This window comes from Dreissena polymorpha, chromosome 14 (genome assembly GCF_020536995.1).
Source record: "Dreissena polymorpha isolate Duluth1 chromosome 14, UMN_Dpol_1.0, whole genome shotgun sequence".
NCBI classification, from domain to species: Eukaryota; Metazoa; Mollusca; class Bivalvia; order Myida; family Dreissenidae; genus Dreissena; species Dreissena polymorpha.
Genome location: NC_068368.1, coordinates 23,324,283 through 23,341,756, shown reverse-complemented (window position 1 = coordinate 23,341,756; position 17,474 = coordinate 23,324,283). Strand labels below are relative to the sequence as shown.

Sequence of the window (17,474 nt, the reverse complement as noted above, 5' to 3'; positions counted from 1 at the left end):
CAAAGTTAACTCATTCGAGCCCATTATTAACTATAACTGGAACATCCCCCTCCTAGAATAGACCCGATGTTTGACTACCGATTTGCAATATTTTCAGCATATAATGTCCAAAGATAATCGTAAAGCAAATTAACCCACGTTGACCCCCAACACGTCACTTCAAGTTTGTGAGCTTTACTAGAGCTCTGGGGCCCAGAATAAAATGCAAGGGTCCCACTCATGTTTCTCCATAAGTGATCCAGATTGAAAGGCTATAATGGCAAGTTCAGGTGGGCTCAATGTGGACCATAGTTTTGCAAATGATATACCATGTTATGTTTAGCTATTGCCTTGATGCTTATAAGAATATAGTACTATAATAACTTTATTGCAATAAATGTATTAGTTGGAGAAGGTGACCTTAACTTTGATAAATCATGGATGGATTTACTGGGGCACAGGGGCAAGTCCTCACTCAGGCTAGCTGACCACAAACGTGATTAGATGGTGTTTAATTTTCGGATTGCGGCGGTTGTACCAAAAACTGGATTACTAGATTTTAGAGCACGATTGTAGATGGTAACATTTAACTTGTATGCTTACATGGCATTTCATTGACATATATTTAATACGTTGTTATTCATTTGTCACGTAAACGCATTGTTTGGGCATCTTGCCTCCTGCCTTTCCTCTATACGATTAATGAAATGCGATATTATTCCAATCGAACGTAATCAGAATGTAAGAAGAAAAGATAATAAAAAACTTGCTCTTACAAATCGAGAAACATCTGACTGATGCGTTCATATGATAAAATAATTCATAGAAATAAACAAAATAAATGAAAACAAAACGAGTACAAAAACGCATTCGCCCGTTTGTTTTTAGATTGATCGGTGTGGCGGTCTTTGACCCCACCCCCGCCTGATTTCATACTCCCTTTCTACAATATTAATAATAACGGTAGTGGTTACATGTATGTTCTACTCTTACTGTAAATCTTTCAATACATCGCCAAAGAAACCGTAATAGTTTGTGCACTCAATAACTTTGGCTGCCTCGACCTGATTTAACAAAAATATATTCGTAAATGAAAAATATTGAAATGCCAAGAATTGAATTCAAGAAGATGTATCTTTTAATGTAAGGATTTGATGATGTTATAATTGACTTATAAGGTTTAGATTTGTATGGCAGTTAATGTTTTGTTTTGTACGACAAGACATGCAATTACTAAAACATAGTTTTATATCATAAAGCTGTTGACAAATATGTCGGTAACCAAAAGAGCATCATTATTCTTGAATGAATGATGGTCCTACCTAGAACACAGGAGTTCATGGATGCCTTTATTGAAGTTATTCAAGATTTAAGGAAAGTCTCACAATATGTAAGAATGTCTAAAGTCTTCGTAATTTAGTTACAGTGTCGGTTTTTGTCAAATTTTCGGCCTAATTTGGGCTCTAATTATAATCTTGAAAGTATACATGTTTCCCAAATTACTGTGTACAATTCGCAATGTTTGGTATTCCAAAAGTCACAAACAAGTAATAACAAAGCTTAGCCATTTCCATAACCAGCCTTAAGAGTTGAACGTTAGCCAATATACTGTTTCAAATAAAAGTTCTTAGTTCTAGAAAAAAAGGCTTTTTTTTTAAAGTGATAAGAATCAAATTTGACTGGTATGTTGATTGTTGGGCTGCTAATCATACATAAAAATCAGATCATTTATTTGATAAGACATTACTAATGTACCTCATCATTTGAATTGTTATTATAGCCCATAATAAAATTAAGACTTGTGTAAGCACAGCAGTCTAGTGAAATATTTTTTATATAGCTTCATTAGATGTCGTGGGAAATAAAGATATTATCCCCATGCTTTTAAAACCGTGAGGATATTGTGGTTATCTCCGCCTTCCGTTGGTTCGTCCGTCCTGGCCACTATCTCTTCCTACACTATTAGCACTAGAACCTTGAAACTTACACACATGGTAGCTATGAGCATATGTGCGACGGTACACTATTTGGAATTTTGATTTGACCCTTGGGTCAAAAGTTATGGGGGTTAGGGTGGGGCCGGATCCGACATTGTTACTCATATTACTAACAACATGCGACGTCACTTTTGACTCAGGGGACAGATCAAAATTCCAAATAGTGAACCGTCGCACAAATGCTCAAATCTACCATATGTGTAAGTTTCAAGGTTCTAGTGCTAATAGTGGAGGAGGAGATAGTGGCCAATTGGAGTTGGGCTGGGGCCGGGACAGAGAATTTCACTATTTTTTTTTAGGTTATTTTACATTAACTTCTTCATTTCTACACCCATTTACTTCAAATTTATACTGAATTTCTCTTTTGAAAATACGGTCAATCTCAACGATGCATGGCCACATTACCAACGCTTAATGGGTCAAGTTCTCCACTGGTACTATTTCCACGCACACCGGGTACAAATGTTACTTTTGGGGGCCCCGGTATACTTACAGGTTACACATTTTGAAATTAATAAAAATTAACAGATGTGAAGGATTGTTAATATGTATGTGTTGAAATGTTTATAAAATATTGCATTATATATGCATATTCATATATACATATAGGCAACTAAAATTGCGTAAAAAGGCAGACATACCTTCACAAGATTGCTCGTAGGCCGATTCCGCAGTCTTACTAATATGTTCATCTATAGCATTTGTACATTTGGCAGTGTGCTCATCGAGTGTCTTTTTACATTTGTCCGTGTGTGAATTAAGCTCCTTTCTACACTGTTCAAGATGAATCTGCATCTCATCCAAAAATTTATCAGCAATATTTTTAGCTTTCTTTAGTGTATCTTGAGCCGCGTCTAGTAAATGAATCATTTCCTCTGTGGTTATCTTTAATGCGTCCTTTTCCAGCTGTATTGAGGAACATATATGTGTAAAAGGCGAAAAACAGATATTAACCATTCAACAATTGTGAAATAAAACGAGTATATACAACTGTTTTACGAAGTATTAATATATATATATACAGTCCATTCTCGTTATCTCGAAGTCGAAGGGAACAAGAAAAAATGTCGAGATAACGAGAGTTCGAGATATCCGATTAGGCGTTTTCAAAGAAAAAAGGAAACGAAAATTTACCTTGTTTTTTAACACCTTAATACTTGCTAAGTGGTCTTACTAAAGCCGTCACCGTGTGGCATAATACTCTCTACCTGATATATACGTGTTTTTACTAAGCACGATTAATTTTGCTATTTAAATGCTTAAAATGTCATTTTAAGTATAACATAATTGCATGAACACGTGCGGTTTTAATTTTTCTTAACTGTCGAGTAAACATCCGGTTATGTTGCTATTTAAAGTTATGATGCAATTGACGTCCAATTAAGACGAGGGTTTTCAATCTGAACATGCGTAAATCACGTTCTGATCGTGATCAGAATCAAATACTGAACTGTACATGTACATTTTGTAGTTTGAAATGCAAAGTTCAATCGACCGACAACTCAAAATATTCTTTCAAGAGGGGCCATGATAATGACTGTTAAAGTTCAATGATAGAACAACATTCTGCAAATGTGCGACGGTTTATATACGCAAAAATATGACCCAATGCATTTTGGAATGTTGTTTGTAAAAACAATTAGTCTTTCGGCCTTTCGGCAAACTGTGTATTAATTGCAGTTAATTGATGTTAAAGTGACAGTTAAAGTGACAGGCCTTACCCAAGTGTTAATGGCTAACGACATTACACATGTGTGATCATTGATAAAATTACCGGATCAATTTCCTTCCGCACAGTATCGGGAGCAGCCGGGCGAAGCGGGACGGTAAAGTATCAAAGAAAACATTTCTCACCTTTTGTCGACACTTCCAGTTATTCGCACTTCGAGATAAACCACAGTAAATACATGTAAAATCGTGACTCGGGACAAAATTTTATATCGACATATCGAATTATTCGACATAACGAAAATCGAGATATGCGATGTTTATTTATATAGATAAAGAAGGAAAAAAGTTGGGACATTGAGCTTTCATCGACATATCGAGAATATCGAGATATCCGATGTCGAGATAACGAGAGTGGACTGTATATATATACATATATATATATATATATATATATATATATATTAATATGTTGCAATTGCCTTTTACATTTATTCTCAGTTAAGCGAAGATTCTGAATGTCTGATCAAAGATCTGTTAAAACACAAATCACCGTAAACCATTTAATCGAAAAAAACGAGTTTACTTTTAATAAAGAGGTACAATCATCACGATCGACCGAAAAAAGTTACCGTTTGCAATTAACATTATAATTCGTCTGTTTTTGTAATGTACTGAATCCGACAACTGTGGTTATTTTTATATAAAAAAATATGTGTGTTACGTTTTATCTTGATTTGAATTGCTGATGCAAATTGATTATATTATTGACATATATATTATATTTGTTTATTCACCAAAGCATGTCAGACCGAAATGTTTTTAAGAAGTATATGAAACGTGTTTACGCACGAACAAACAAACATAATTTAAACCATTGAAACAATGCTCATTAACACCTACAGCTAGGTGCAATCATATGTTGAAGTCTGTCAACATAATATTGCTATTGTAACAATAGTTTGTCAGTCCATTCGGAGCTGCGGTGATGAACATGAGGTGAAAAACCGCCTGCAGTGTTCAATCGACCCTAAATTGTTCATCACCGCAGATATTTATGTTCAACCCCGTTGATTAGGGCTTGGCGCCGTTTAATGGCAATTCCCCCATTATATGATTATATTTTATTTTAATGTTTGAGGCATCCTGTACTTCATAGTACAAATAATACATACGCTCATTTACACACCAGATGAAAACGTGCAAAAACTAAAAGGTTTCTCACTGAATACTCTTATACCTCTGCTAGTTTCTTCACAGCCTCCTGTGCAGCGACGTCATGTGTTAGACACACTGGGTCTGTCAGCAAGCTTGTCATTGTTATGAAAATGTCTTGGAGATCTGTGTCTGTGACTTTACACTAAGATGAAGGACGGACCGTTCTGCCAATTTCTCGCGCCTATTAAGACATGACAAATATATGTACGTTCTATAAAAATAGCCTGATGTAGTTGTAGCAATGTCTTAATGCCATGCATGCATGTATGCAATGTTGTGCAAACTAGTTTCTACATAATTATTCTAAACACGCTGGTCGATTACTGGCCAATTTATAAACCCAAATTATATCCAGGTATCTTACAAAACTAGTGCTAAATATTTACCATATGAAACAATAAGAACATAACTAGCGATTATTTTTGTGTGTTTTTTGCAACAATTAATCTTCACTTTAACATTTTGCTCACTTTTGTCTGTGCATTTGTTTTACGTGAGTGCGTTATTTTCTGCAAACTATCCCTACCTAGGAATTACGGTTGTGGAAATCACGTGTTGTTATTCGCTTTCAATGTGTTAGAGCATAACCAACGTTAATCTAATTGAACTAAATGCAAACGTTGCACAATATTTGCCCTTTGGTACAGATGACACAATTAATCGTTTTCTTAATTACCGCGAACGGCTAATTTATCAATTAAATGCAAAATAACTGGGTTGCAGTGGTTATACGAATTTTATATCATTTAGACAAATAAATCATTTTTACCCGGGTGTGACAAGATTTGAGACGATTAAAAATATCTGAAAATGATGTATAACCATTGATTAATTAACCTTACAATATTGTATGAGAATCTCGTAAGAATGCTTTCTTGATTCGGCGGACATAAACATCTAAACTCTTCCTCAAAGAGAAAAACAAACAAATAATAGAAAACCCAATTAACGAGGAAAAAACGTGGGTGAGTAAAAGAAGATTCGACTGAACAGATTTTCTGAATTAGTTCGCCAAATACGAATTGAAATGTTATAAATCCAAATTGACGCCGTTCTAGATTTAAAGAAAAAATGGAATAAAAAAAAACACGAACACTAAACTGATGATGTAAACATAAAATATGCTCTAAAACGTAGTATTGTCAGCGCGGAAAATCACGGATTAAAAAAATAAAAAAGCATGCCACTATCATTCATCCATGAAAAACTCGAGATATTTGAAATGTTCTGACGAACTATCAAAAAGGTGGGACAAATCCCTCACAGGATGCTGCTTCTTTTGTATAACAAAAAAAAGACAAAGCATACAACATATTATACAAGATAAGTATTGATGCAAAGCATCAAAAGGCGTCGGGAATTTCAGTGTAAAAGGCACTTAATGAAGTTACATGGAACGATTTTTTTCTCCTGTAAATATTAATATGTTGGCCGATTATTTTAAACAAAATGGAAAAACAAAATGGTATAACTATTATACCATTATTTATGATTTTGTGTTATAACCCCCAAATAACAATTATCTATGATGTTGTGTTATAACTCCCAAATAACCATTATCTATGATTTTGTGTTGTAATCCCCCAAATATTTTAAAGTTCATTTTTATACATTGGTTTCCTTTTTTTTACTGGCATCTGTGTGCAGTTTTCATTAATGGAACAGAACTGAGTAGGTTTTAAAAAATCTGCTTCATCTTGTAAGCGTTATTTCATATTTTTCTCAACTTCAAGGGGAGATGATTCTGAACTTATTCTTACGTTGCTCATTTACGATAGGTATTGAGTATTCATTGATATGAAAACACTGTACAAGTTTTAATGTGTTGACGACCCCCCCCCACCCTCTCACACATATAAATCATGGGCATAATAAAAACAAAAAATGGTAACAATAAAACAGCATATTTATTTAAACTAAAATGTCTACATCAAAACAAAAAGTTAACATAGAACACAAATAAAATATTTTGATTCTACTGGGGCTCGAACCTTGGGCCTCTCACAGGTGAAGCCAGCGTGTAACCACTACACTACGGAACCGCTTGAAAAATCACCTTCTAACTAAGATATTAATAAGTGACTGTAAAGCAATAAACAGTGTAATCGATGTCGTCTTGTAAAATTGAAGAAAATACGCGTTAACCAAAAACTCGAACAGCAAAAGTCTGCGCTATTGTTAGAAAAACCACAAAATAAATATATTTTGAGTATGTTTTGTTTTTATACAAAACCAGAAAGGTTCACCGGTTCGCGTATATGCCCGGTCCCTGTGATATTTTATTATTGCCCAGTCCCTGTGATCAGTTATTAATTTAAAGAATTAGCTTTGCATCATTGGCAATAAATTTTGTAGTAAATGTAATAGGCACAAATGCAGTACTTATTTACACTAATTTACACACAAAATCACCACTATGCAAGATATTCTAACAACAAAAATATATACATTGATCCGTAAAATAACTTCTCTTCCCATAAGCGAAAAAAAAACGTATTTCATACTAGTCGCCGCACTTCAGTGCGACGCCAATAATACTATCAAACAAATGCTAACTAAAATCCTTTAGTACAAAATTAAATTAAAAGTTAAGGAAATGCTTGTTTAGTTTCTTTTCATAAAATGTTTGACATTGTCCATTTTAGTTTCTCTCAAAGAAATTCCAACATAGTCCCAAATTTTTATAATATAAACGAACAGCAAGGGCAAATTTATATTTAGCATTTACCAATTTGTGTTTTCATTAAAGTTGTGGCACTGTCACTTTTCTAGTTTCTCTCAAATTATTCCCTAAATCGTAACCAATTGTATTAATGCAGACAGCATGCGACCAACATATTTCGATCCTTAAGACGGTACGCAGCAGTTTAGTTGCACGCAAATTAGATTTTACTCTAACACCGGTTGCGTTATAAGTGTATGCTTTTTCGGATAGTCGTTTAAAGACGGGATGCATGTCAAATAAGGGAATAATATAAAAAAATAAAGTATTATGAAGCAATCAAAACTGATACCATCATGCCTAAGACCACACAAACCTTTTTATCGCGTGATTGTAACGGCGAGTATTAGTCTAGTTAAGGAAACAAAGTCGATGCACCCTTAACTAGAAAAAAATATAAAAAGTAATACTTGTTTTAAACGGATAGTTTTCTTAGAATTAAGCAAATTGGTTTGAATCATCAAATGTTATTTGATAACATATAAATTATAATCAAAACCTTTATACATGTATACATTTAATGTTATTCTTAAAAAATAAATCGGAACACTGTTATAATTTTAATTTATCAGTCAACGGCTTAATACACCAACTTCCATGAAGTGTTTTTTGAGATCATTTACTTCATAGAATACCTGATGAATTAAAATAATATATCCACGACGTCTTGACCATGTGCGGTGGGTTGCATCTTACCGCACGTGCATATTTGCGAATAAAATGGAGTTTTGTTTACATAATTGTTTTCTCTCGGACCAATTTGAATAGAAAAAACACTTTGTTTATTTTTGGTAAGCAATTAATTTAAAGAAAAATTGAAATTGTTAAATGTTTCTTTCTATGTTTGTGACACGTTGAACTTCTTAAGACGCGACATGCAACCATTTGTAGCATATGTAACATATGGGAACTTGATAAGGCCCGTATGATGGAATTGGAAACACCATTTAATTATAAACAAAATAACAACACCAGTCACACCAATCACACCAGTCACTCACGATTTCTATTTCATTTTTTGTTTCAGCATAAGATGGTTCTAACTCGCAAACTGTTAAACATATTCTATGTGAACTAAGTATAATGTAAACAATCGCGCACGTCCTTCAAATGCATAAATTGCTTTAGAAAATGTGAGTCATTTGTGTAAATTAAAAAAAATTAATACACGTTTATGTCAGTTTGATTACATTACATACAGTCTAAGACTTTAGATTATTATACTTTCTAAAACTCATTAGAGATAACGACATTCATATAGGACGCGAATGAGTGGCTTACATATACGACATTATCGCCTTTAGCAATATCTCTTTTCACATGCAACTTAAATGATCTCGATATATATTACTAATTATTTGCGTTTTTATTTAAATGTAAATTTGAATCTTAATTTGAATTGGCATACGACAATTCATAGACCAAGTCATGCCAAGAATTACAATTAAATAACGTTAATATGTCCATTTTAATGTATATTCTATAAAATAAATTTGGGAGGGGGGTGGAATATAATCATAATGTTACTGAGTTTGCTACACATAATTTGTGTTTTCATTTAAATTTAAATCTTCTTTTGCTTTGGCATACCGAACTATATTGGTAAAGCCATGTCAAAAATAACAATTAATATCGCCGATATGACCCTTTAAATGTACGGTATACATCTGATGTTAAGTTGCATGCTCTATTAACCTACTTTTTCTGATCTTGCTAAACGTAATTAGTGATTTCATATTAACATTTAAATCTTCTTTTTCATTGGAATATGGCAATACATTTACTAGTATGTGTTTTGACCTGACTTCATGCACTAACACTGCAGTCGTGAACAAACGACCACGATGACCTGTGTTTTTCTTTTCATATTTTTATTAAGTTATTACTTATAAACCATTTGGTAAAATTTGCACAAAATCTAGATAAAGGAAGGCACTTACAAATTAAAAAAAATTGTGTGTATTTTATTTATTTTCATATATGAAATTCTGTTGTTTTTGTTGTTGTTAAAAACTAATTAAACACATTAATCATTCGATTGATGTTGTTTTTAAAATGAATTTGCAGTCAAATTGAATCAGTATAACACTTCCTAACCTTGTGAAAACCGGTTATTTGGTGGCGAGTGTAGATTCCGATAAAAAAGAAAAGCCAGTTACAGTTCATTGAATAACGATCTTGAAAGCAAATCAGGACGTTTGTACACGTACACCTGAGCATATAACTTTAGGTTGTTTCTCCAAAGAAACTAATTCTGTTATTATTTGATGTCACCGATGGTTGTACAATTTTGAACTTGAATAGTCTTTTTAATGAGGATCCAGAAGTTTCAGCTACCTATTAGCGATTCTATTTCTGTAAAAAATGAAGGAAGCAGCGGACGTAGCCCCTACAATTGCCCCTAAAAATGCAGACCTAATGAAATTATTGGTGAACATAGATAATCGTTTGGTTAAAGTTGAAGAAAAATAGGGTCATTAAAAACTCTAGAGGTCAATATAAAGAAGTGAAACTCCAGCTGCTGGAGCAGTATTGCAAGGTTGACAAATTTGAAAAGGAAATGTCAAAATTATGGAATCTGTTCACGATGAGAAAATTAAATTAAAACTGGCAATATGTTGGCTGCTATAGAGGAAAAGTAGAAGGTGCAGTCTTTAACTTTGGCAGAGAGACCTCTAAAGTGCAGGAATGGAAATTAAAAACAAGCCAATGAGCGATGAACTACTATACGTACAATCCTAATCCATGCGTAACAATCTAGTGTTCGGCAATATTGAGGAGGACCTGCCAGGGGAGGACGAAAATGTGGAATTTGTATTGCGTGAATTCTTAGTCAGCAAGTAAAAAATGGCCAATGACTTAGTTACAGAAATGAAATTTGAACGAATTCATAGAATGGGTGATGAGAATCCTTATACGATTCGTCCTGTTGTGGCCAAAGTAAACCTTTGCAAGGAGCGTGAACTAGTTAGGAGGTCTGCTAGTGCACTTAAAGACACTCCGTATTACTTGCATTCTGAGGATAAGAAAAGTAGTGATGACTTGTTTTCTATTCTTGCTATATAAAATATTGTGTTTTTGTATGAACCTTGGAGAAATGCAAATAGTTATATCGAAGTATATGGGTACGAATCTTTTAACTTTTACAGAAAGTCTCTTCATCGAAATGCTAGGAGAGCTAGCGGTGGAATTGCACTTTATTACCATGAAGCATTGAACTATGGTATACAAATTATACGAGCTCATCATGACACTATATTACGGTTACAATTAGATAAGAACTTTTTTTTTAATTTGAAACAGATGTTTATATTGGTAGTATATACCTAGGGTGTGATGAATCTCCTGCTTACACCGTTTGCAATGTCGATCTTTTTGATATTATTCAAAGTGATATTTTTGACTTTGACAATGTTGGGGATGTTTATCTAGTAGGGGATTAAAACAGTCATGTTGGCATTAGAAATGATTATATTGTATATAATACACACAATGTTGAGCTTGATATAGATTATTATTTACCAGACGAACCCGTAACCCGGGCCTCACTTGATAAAACTTGTAACGCGTTCGGTTATCGTTTACTGGATTTGTGTATAAGCACGGGCGTTCGCAAAGTTAACGGTCGTTTATATCGCAATCATATGATTGGTAATAATACCTTTTTACTCGAGGCTAGGGTCGTCCGTTATAGATTATTCATAAACTAAACCTTGTCATTTAACAAAGCTGAGCGACTTTATGGTTCATGAGTTTTATGTGTGGAGTGATCACTGCCCTATTTCTTTCAGTTTAAATTGTTACACTGTTATTGCAAATTTTATAGAGGAAAGCGAAAGCTTTGTTATTCATAAATGGTCAGAAGAACTAACAAATAATTTCAGATATTGTCTAATTACAGAACTACCTGCTTTGGATAATGCAACAGGTAACGAAGATTTGAATAACAGATCAGCAATAGATAATATGTTGACTTAGTTTACATCAATTATACATGATTTTACAGATCCTTTATTTCGTAAAGATGTAACAATGACTAAAAATGTCTCGTTTAAACAAACCAAAAATGTAGATGATAAGCCATGGTTTGACCTTGCTTGTAAACGCACAATGCAGTTGTGAATTGATGCATTGCGTAATATCAACCGTTATAAATCATCTGCACATAAAGAGCAATTATGAAAGATATAAGCTTATAGTTAAGAAAAAGCGAAAATGTTATAAATTACAACAAACTAAAGAAATTGAAAATTTAAGATTGCCTAAACCAAAAGAGTTTGGGAAATATTTTAAAAGCAGAAATGTTGTTAATCATAAATTGTCTTGAGACTCTTAAAAAAAAAATACTTTTCCGAACTTAGAATCGATATATTTCGAAATGTTAATACCGAGTCTGAGGATTTTGCCTCAACTCATGATTTTGATTGTTGTGATGATGTTGATGATCTTTTGGTTCAGCCAATATCTGTTAATGAAATTGTAGAAGCTGTAAAAGCATTGAAGCGAGGGAAAGCCTATGGGAATGATTTTTTGCTAAATGAGTATTTTATTGAATCGATTGATAAATCACTAATGTAAAATATTTTATAAATATATGAAAGCGGATTCTTTCCAAGTAATTGATGTGAGGGTTTTATTAAACCTCTGCATAAAAAGGTAGATAAAAATCATGTTAACAACTATCGTGGTATAACTATAGGAAGTGGCTTATCAAAACTATTCACTATATTAAAAAAACGAATTAATTCCTATCGTGAGGAAATTGTACTTTATCTGCTGCTCAATTTGGTTTAGAAAAGGAAAATTTGCTATTGATGCTTTATTTGTTTTGTTTATAGTACTGACATATATTGATGACAATAAACGTTTGTATTGTGCACTTGTGGATTTTAAAAAGCCTTCGATAGCACTTACAGAAATGGCATGTGGCTTAAATTATATAAAAAAGGTATAGGAGGTAAACTATTGCGCATTGTTAATGACATGTAAAATAAAGTTAAATCATGCATTAAGCTATGTAATCATTATTGTTTCGAATATGCTGTAGGCTTACGTCAAGGGTAGTCCAAGTTGTTTACGCTCTCAAATAAAAAGCCACTTTTTATATTGGTAATATTTGGAGCGTACAATGGGGGAAAGACCAAAACAATGGTGGAAAGTTTTCCTTCGTTGTCTATATTGTTGCGCAAGTATGTTGTGCGCAACATTCAAGCCCCGATATCAGAGTTAATATCAACGGATTGCAATTATATTTACATACATGTGTAGATAATTCATTGCTTGATAATGTTCCGTAACACCTATTCAAATTTTCAATATCTCTCGATTCGCTCATTGTGTAGATATTTATCGATAACGCAGCCTCGATGTAAAGCATGTGGTTAAAATGGGAAGAATGTGAAGAATTAACGGCGGAAAAAACAGTTTGCGTTCTTCTGTTGTGAGCGCAGAGCGTTATATAGTAAAGCGATGTTATTATACTTTTCTGGATTAATTGAGCATTGTTTTTTTCTTAAGTGACAATTAACAATGTGTAAGTTCTGAAATAAACAGCATATATTATCTACATAAATAATAGTGATACAGATCGTACAGTATACCGTCCTATGAAACGTAGAATGTAAGTACATATTACAACACAGAAAGAGGTGTGAAAAACACATGCATTAAATGTTGCAGAAACTAAGAAGAGTGAATAGAAACTGCACCATATCTCTTTTGAACATATGCTCATTAAATCGACAAAGATGAGCATACTAGATCTATTTAGGTTAAAGTCGGTGTTAAAAGCTCATGCTAAATAAAATTTACGCGTACACGTTACACCGTAATGCATTCTTCTGATTGGTTGATATTTAAATCTGTTTTATTACATGGCGTGAGGTCAGTGATTGTATTGCGATTTCAGCGGAAGATTAACTGAAGAATTTATGCTTTTTTAACTGCAATTCGACAATATTTGAGGTAAAAATGGACTTCTGAACTAAACCTTTATGAGTTGGTAATGTTTTTTTGCAATTTTACGCAAATTGATGAACATTTAAACTTTCTAGTTTCCACCACGTAATTGTTCCTTCGCCGATAAGACGTTCCAAAGCATTTAGCCAATATAAAAAATATCTCTTTATTCTTTGCACGTCTTATAATTAAGACTTATGTCAAGGGGAGGTAATCTCGCCGATTTTATTTTCCCTGTTTATAGGTGACTTAGAGTTATTTTTACAACAAGATATTAATTGAGGTTTAGAATTGAATGATATTATCTTGATACTATTGCTATTTGCTGATGATATGGTAATTCTTGGTAATTCGCCTGAAGAGATTAACAAAAGTTTACTTTATTACATAGTTATTGTACTAAATGGAGTCTAGTTGTTAATGTAAAACCAAAGTTATGGTTGATAGAAAAAAAGGGAAGGACTGTTGCAATCAGAGAATAATTTATATAATGGTTCCTCAATGGAAGTGGTAAATGATTTTAATTATTTAGGAACAGTTTTCAATTATACTGGTAATTGTGCACTGAGCCAAGAACAACTAGTGGGTAAAGCTCTTAAAGCTTTGAATATTTTATTTATTAATTGTAACAAATATAAAGTGAAGCAAAAACTTCTTTGTCAATTCTTTGACTCCTGTGTTGGATCTGCCATATGTTATGCGGCAGAGATGTGGGGCCACGGTAAATCTAGCGTTATTGAAAGGGTTCAACTACAATTTTGTAAAAGGATACTAAATGTAAATATCAGAACTTCAAATGCTGTTGTATATGGTGCATTGGCACGTTATCTATTGTCTATTGTCAGATATGTTAAGATAATTAAATATTGGTTTCGTTTACTTCAAATGGATAATATTAATCTCTAATAAGTGTATAATATGTGCCTATTTGATTGAAATAATGGTAAAAGCAATTGGTTAACTCAGGTTAATTTTTTATTTCAGTACGGTTTTAATTATGTTTGGAATGATCCATTTTGTGTCAATAGTGAATGTTTTATACCAGTGTTTAAACAGAGAGTTATTGGTACTTTTATACAATTGGCATGTCGACAAGGATAATAATGGTGTGTTAACTTTGTATGCAAATGTTAAAGTAAATTTTGAGTGAGAATCATATTAAGATATATTGCCTAGTAACCTAAGATTCTTTATTAGCAAAATAAGTATGGGTTCTCATCCCGTGCGTATTCATACTGGTAGATGTGGTGTAAATAGAGTTGAAAGAAATGAACGTTATTGTATATATTATGATATGCATGATTTGGAAGACGAATATCATTATATACTTATATGTCCTAGATATAATGATATTAGACACAAATATATCAAACGATACTATAATGTTAATCCAAGTGGTATTAAATACTTTCAATTGTTAAATACTTATTGTAAGAATGTTCTGAAAAACCTAGCTCTTTATATTAATTAAGCACTGTCTCATAGTACTGCTTATACTTAAAAATCAGTTCATCCTCTTATAGTTAATTAATTGTTTATTTGAATGTGCTTCATTTTTCCATTGTGACTTTATATTATGTTCGTAATATATGTATTTATTTAATGAGCATGTACAATCCCAGAAATCGATTGCTCCCGGATTACCGCCCCTCGCGCCGCCAGCTTGGTACTGAGGGAATGCTTTCGTTCCTCAATCGCAGATGGTGTTTTGACCATTAAATAATTTAATTTAATTATTTAAATTGACAATCCGTAATGGCCGAGAAAAAAACAACAACAACACTGCGTCGTGTTTTAATAGTTTATTTAAATCTTAACTGTATAGTGAACATTTCAGAAAGAAATTAATGCGTTGACGGAATGTACCAAACATTATTGGGACTATCTAAGTTTACGTATGACTACATATGTGTCATGTCGAGCATTTTTATCGTAAATTTAGATTGTATTAAGAAAATAAAGTTAAGCAAGCAAACAATTAAGTACATATTAAGAACAGGACAAACACAGTTTCTACAAGCTACATACTTTGATACGAAGATTAGAATGGTATTTAAATGATTAAATAAAAATAAAGTTATAAGCAAAAGCAGACATTCACTTTTCAATTAAAAAAACTGCCATGTTCTGACATCTTACACATTGTCGCTAATGAATATCCCCTGGAATAGTTCATTTAAAATCACAAATTCATTTTCTGCTTAGACATGTTTGTTTGGAAGCGATTTTTAAATAAAATATTTTAATAAAAAACAACACAGTTTTAGACAAAACCATATACTTTTTAATAAGAAAAGTATGCCTCTACATGAAATCTGACAGAGTTTCGCTTATAAATATTTCTGGACGAATTTTAGTTTAAATCACAAATTTGATTTCAGCTAGAGCTTTGACATTACCTTACAAACGATACTTTAATAAGAAATATTAATAAAGAAATAATAAATCTTTAGAAAAACAAAGATATGTACTATTCAATAAAAAAATCTGTATCGGTATTGAATCATATACATTTTTGAATGGGTATATCTGGAACTATATACTTTTTTATAAAGAAATAATAATGTTTTAATCAAAGGCAGATATCTGATCTTCTAAGAAATTATATATCAAGGTCATACATTTTTAAAAATTTCGCTAATTAACATCTGCGGAATTATAAACGATAAATATCACAAAGTTTACTTTAGACTGCGGACATGAAAAAAAAAACAGCAAATTCGGCCGTTAACATTACGTGAAGAATTTGACAGATAACAGCGTTCTACATGTCACCAATGTAGAACGCTGCTATCTGTGAAATTCTTCAGTACCAAGATGGCGGCGGGGTCACGTGATAGCCAATATGGCGGCGGTCAATTAATCGATTCTGGGATTGTCTATTGTACAAGTCGTAAATAAACTAATGTTCTGTTCTGTTCATTTAGAGAGAAATAGAGGTTGTTTTTCTCTTTAATTTACCCAATTGATTGTGTTATTACCTTATTTGTAAAAAGATTTAGGCTGAAATAGGCTTGTTGTTCTAATGCGAATAGCAAATTAACAACATCGGTGACCCATGATTTTTATTTTTATTTTCTATCCACAACAGATAGTTCTAGCTAAATACCAAAAATTATCAAATTCTAGATGTAACAAAGTGTTCATTAAAACTGCTGCATACGTCCTTAAACAATAGCGTGTTTAAATGTTGATTTTTTTTCTGCAAGGATATATCGTTGATAAACGTGAATTTGCAATCAGATTTTGTTTTGCAGATAACAACACCATCTGGGAAAACAAAGCGTATACGTTCCAATACGGAGAAGTATCTCAAATACATTATTTTTCGATTGGCTAAGCTGGCTGCGCCATATTTGATTCAACCAATTAGTAACCAGCCCTAGATCGAAATTTTGAAGAAAAATTATCGTCCCCGATTTAATTTAGCGATTTGATGACTCGCTTCCCAATAATGTATACGCCATTAATCGCAACTTGTTCAATTTTGGTGGAAATTTGTGAAAATTGTGCAATAAATTTGCGATCTTGCTGCCTCGCAATAACACTGCAATAGCATTATATATGAATGCCTACACACGTTCATGCTTATAAATTGTACTTTGCATAAAAATTATGTAGTCGATAAATTTTTGTGTAACAAAAGCTTTGTGTGGTGTAGTGTTTGATTTGTTTATATAATGACTGAATTTCATTAATAAATTCGTATTTCTTTCCCTTGTGAACAACAAGGGTAAATACATGAATTGACTGCATTGACACAGATGATTAAAATTGTAATTACATAAAGTAACATGTTGTTAATTTATAAGTCACAGTGTTGTTTTTTCACCATTTTGGGAATGGGGCCGGGTTCCTTTGGATTGGGAGAATTCGCGGCGTTTTGACTAAAATTGGGACATTTATGTTATTGTGGTTTTGCTAAAAATGCT

The 17,474-nt window shown here is 32.7% G+C and overlaps 1 protein-coding gene across 2 annotated transcripts in view; it reads right to left on the bottom strand.

Annotated features, from left to right (window-relative positions):
* Positions 1 to 17,474, bottom strand: part of LOC127859035 (uncharacterized) — a 29,222-nt gene that overhangs the window by 6,837 nt on the left and 4,911 nt on the right. For both annotated transcript variants that reach the window (XM_052396420.1, XM_052396421.1), the window contains exons 2-3: positions 4,885 to 5,043; positions 2,618 to 2,882 (exon numbers count right to left, since the gene is read on the bottom strand). Coding sequence is in view for 1 of the 2 variants with exons in the window: in XM_052396421.1 (XP_052252381.1) it covers positions 2,618 to 2,882; positions 4,885 to 4,962 (343 nt within the window). In the remaining variant the exon portion in view is untranslated. The remainder of the gene's footprint in view (positions 1 to 2,617; positions 2,883 to 4,884; positions 5,044 to 17,474) is intronic.